The 4,160-nt window shown below is 38.3% G+C and overlaps 1 protein-coding gene across 1 annotated transcript in view; it reads right to left on the reverse strand.

Annotated features, from left to right (window-relative positions):
* Window positions 1-4,160, reverse strand: part of LOC107684991 (acetoacetyl-CoA synthetase-like) — a 57,170-nt gene that overhangs the window by 18,591 nt on the left and 34,419 nt on the right. The window contains exon 11 of the mRNA XM_016481398.1: window positions 105-227. Within this exon, the coding sequence (XP_016336884.1) occupies window positions 105-227 (123 nt within the window). The remainder of the gene's footprint in view (window positions 1-104; window positions 228-4,160) is intronic.

The following is a 4,160-nucleotide window of genomic DNA, read 5'->3' on the forward strand; positions in this document are numbered from 1 at the left end:
AGAAAGAGAAAGGGAGAGGGAGAGAGAGAGAGAGAGAGAGAGAGAGAGAGAGAGAGAGAGAAGGAAGGGAGGGAAAATGACAGGACATAAAATAAAATGCCCACCTGATATGGATCCCAGTAGCACATTGTTCTTAATACAGCTGTACACATACTCATAGCTCTGAGGCTTCAATGGAGATCCCGTAGAAAGGAGTGTGTGGAGGGTCTGCAGGTTGTGTGTGTTTGCTGTGAATGGGCAAGAAAAACAACATCTTAGTAAAAAAAAATTGCAGTTCCTAAAGGAAACACTACTGCTTGCAAGGCCTCAAAAGATTGTGAACAATAATAGCCACAAATATTTAAATTCAGATCAATCTACCTATATTTTCATTCTGTAACTAACATATTTTATGCTTTATGAATGCCAGTTCATGTCGCTTTAAAGATGAAGCTCTTTGTGCATTTGAGGTCTTGGAGGGGTTAGGGGATTTATTTGTTTTGCTTTTTTTTTTTTTTTTTTTTGTTTTTTTTTGCATAGCATGTATTTAATAAAACACTTTTATTCAAATCAAAAATGTAAAATGTCAAGTGCCCCGTGCCCCACATTATATTATAAACAGTCCTGAAGTTAATAAAGCTCAGCTCGCTGTCATCTATTCAGAATGTCTGTGGTCTGGAGGCAGATGGGTATGGCTCACAGTGATCAGAATTATGAACCACGTTAAGCTGTGCTGAAATGTATGCAGGCAACATGCCAGGCCACCCGTCTGGGGTCCCGTGTAGAGAGGGTCTCTCGCCCCGGTTATCAGAGTCAGTGCCACACCCCACAGGCTAACAGGTGTCGCTCTGAAATGTCAAGCAGCCAAAGGGAGCAGCAGAGGGCCAGGAAGCACGTCTCTGACCCCCAACACATGATCCACTGAACCACACACACATGCAAAACAAATAAATCCCCTAACTCCTCCAATACCTCAAGCACAGCAAGAGCTTCATCTTTAAAGACCACATGAATTGGCATTCACAAAGCATTGAATATGAATATGAATTTCATTCTTCTGTAGAACACAAAAGAATATATTTTGAAGAATTTGGGGAACCTAATCAGTTGTTGGTAGCCACTGATTTCCACACAGCATGGGAAAAAAAATAAATACTACGGAAGTCAATGGCTACCAGCAACTGTTTGTTTAGCCGCATTCTTCAAAATGTCTTCTTTTGTGTTCAGCAAACACATACAGGTTTGGAACAAATTGAAGATGGAATTTTTATTTTTGGGTGAACTATCACTTTAATTAAATATGACTTAACATTAATTTAATTTAATTTATACAGCATCAGTTACATCCAAGATGTCAGGGTTTGGCTGGTTAGCATTAGTACAACAATATTTTTTTCCATTGATGGACATTCTTATATAGCTGCATATCCTGACCAAACAGGGTTGATTTTCATTTCAAGTTGTTTTTTAATCCCTGCATGGGAAACCACAGGTGCTCATAAAAGTGTCTCCTCATTAGAGGAGTTTCTGCAGTAACTCTTTATTCAAAAATAAATAAATAAAAAAATAAAAATAAAAAGACTAATTTGATCGCTCTCACGGCAGTCGTTACGCATGAACTCCATCTTCCACTGTAAATTGCATTTTAATTCACTTTTAGTTTGTCTTATTGTTGAATATTTACAAGCACGCACACAGTTTAGTGAATCAATCAGTGGCATCTAGAGACTGCTGGGAAAGTGGGCAAATTAATGTGTCCTAGGGATGTCAAAAGACAGCACTTTGGAAGCAAATTGAAGCTAACAAAAACCATACACATACATTTATTAGTCTTTAGAGCGCATCGGAAGTACCAAGTACAGACCCAATTTGGTGCACATGCCTCACAGATGCACATGAATAGTCAAACAAGTGCAACATAGTGCTTTCTGACAAGGTAAACAGTAGATTTGTAAACAAGCAAGAAAAAAATTATTTGCCAAAAAATCAGAGCATTAGGCTTCGCAGTGTAAATGTATAATAAACTAGTAGCCACTGTCCTTCCTATATGTCATTAAAATGAATCAAAGAACATTACTGATTGTGGAAAATTCATTGAAAATTTTGAAGCAATGTTTACCCCACTAAAATACTTTGTTACATGCCACTTTTTAATTTTGATAATATTAATATTAGATTCTTTAAAGAAAGGAATGATCAACAACATTGATCTTAACTTGATATTAAGAAATATGAAACATCACTGGTATTGGTACTGAAATATTGTATAGTGACAATTCTATTATGACAGAAAAAGTGAAGAAACGAAAGAGGGGTTGTAATTCATTGCAGCTCACCAGGTTTCAGATTTCTCTCCTCCAGCACAGCCAGCCATTTCGCTCCAGTCCCAAAAATCGTGATTCTGTCAACAAATGATAAAACAAATGGACAAAAATGGATGTTAACAATTATTTGTATATTTTAAATGTATAAAAGCAAAATGGCTTTCTTAGAGCTAGTCAAACCAAACTGAAATTTAGGAGGTGCAATACAGGGCAGGCTGGCAGCATCCTTAAGGAACCTGAGGTACGCATACCCCTGGTTGGGAAATCACTGCACTTATAGGCCACGTCTCTGAGAAATATGAGAACCTAATTTCCACAGCACTTTAGATTTCCACGCTTTCACTATAGAACAAAAAGTGGAACACTTTCAGTGTCAATAAGGTGGAATTGATCTAAATGGCCAGTTGACCTGCAGAGGCCTTGGTCAGCCATCTCTTGATGGAATCACTCAGGGTCAGAAATCAGGGGCCGAGGGTCAAGCCAATGCAATATCACAGACAAGCTTAAATGCTGTCAACACGGTTGTGTTAGTGTAATTTCCATTTGACTAGCACAGTGTTGTACTGTGTTTACTGCAAATTTACAGTACAACAAACTTTCTACTACACAGGTTGTATAATAAATGAAACTGCCCATTCCTAAATGCAATTGGAACAGAACTGTAACTGCAAGAATTAAGTCTAACCAATGGTTTACAATTAAACAGTGAAAAAAGGATTTCTATGTACTTCAATGTTCACAATGCACAACTCGAAGAGCAGCAAAAAAATTAAAAAAAACATCATTCAAAAATTGTCAGCATATTGCAGCAATTGTCAGCAACTACTCATTTTACATTCAAAGAGGTTAACCAATCACAGGGAACTTGCATAAAGTGTAAAATGTATAGCATTAAAAACATTTAATCTTTAAGCAAAAAAAAAAAAAAGTCAGGTAAACCTAATCGAGATTTGTCTTAGACAATTAAAGGGTTAGTTCACCCAAAAATGAAAATTAGACTGTTTTACTCACCCTCGATGCATCCTAGGTGTATATGACTTTCTTCTTTCAGACGAATCCAGTCGGAGTTATATAAAAAATTGTCCTGGCTATTCCAAGCTCTATCATTGCAGTCAGCGGGTCTTGCAGTTGAACAGTCCACAAGTCGTCAAATAAAGCGTGCGCATCCATAACAAAACGTGCCTCACACGGCTCCTGGGGATGAATAAAGGCCTCCTGTAGTGAATTCATGTGTTTTTGTAAGAAAAATATCCATATTTCAAACGTAAGAAACACTTTTCATACGCGGAAGCCGTTCCGGCAGATGACGCAGCACGTATGCGCAGCGCGCGCCTCTGAGATATGCTAGTCTCGCGAGTTTGCTAAAGTAAGGAAACTTTGCTTCCTTTGCTCCTATAATCAAAGGAAAACCAGTCTCCTCTTGGTTTATATCGAAATCCTCTGACATTTTTCTTTGCAAATCCTCGGTTTTTACTTCTAATTCGTGACCGGCGTTTTGTTTTATTCTCTCTCCGCATTCGTCACTAATCAAGCAACGTCGACGTGCTGCGTCATCCGCCGGAACGGCTTCCGCGTATGACAGATACCGGATGTGAGACAAAAGTGTTTATTACGTTTGAAATATGGATATTTTTCTTACAAAAACACATGAATTCACTACAGGAGGCCTTCATTCATCCCCAGGAGCCGTGTGAGGCACGTTTTGTTATGGATGCGCGCGCTTTATTTGACGACTTGTGGACTGTTCAACTGCAATACCCACTGACTGCAATGATAGAGCTTGGAATAGCCAGGACAATTTTTAATATAACTCCGACTGGATTCGTCTGAAAGAAGAAAGTCATATACACCTAGGAT

The sequence above is a fragment of the Sinocyclocheilus anshuiensis genome, unplaced genomic scaffold (genome assembly GCF_001515605.1).
Source record: "Sinocyclocheilus anshuiensis isolate Anshui unplaced genomic scaffold, SAMN03320099.WGS_v1.1 scaffold605, whole genome shotgun sequence".
NCBI classification, from domain to species: Eukaryota; Metazoa; Chordata; class Actinopteri; order Cypriniformes; family Cyprinidae; genus Sinocyclocheilus; species Sinocyclocheilus anshuiensis.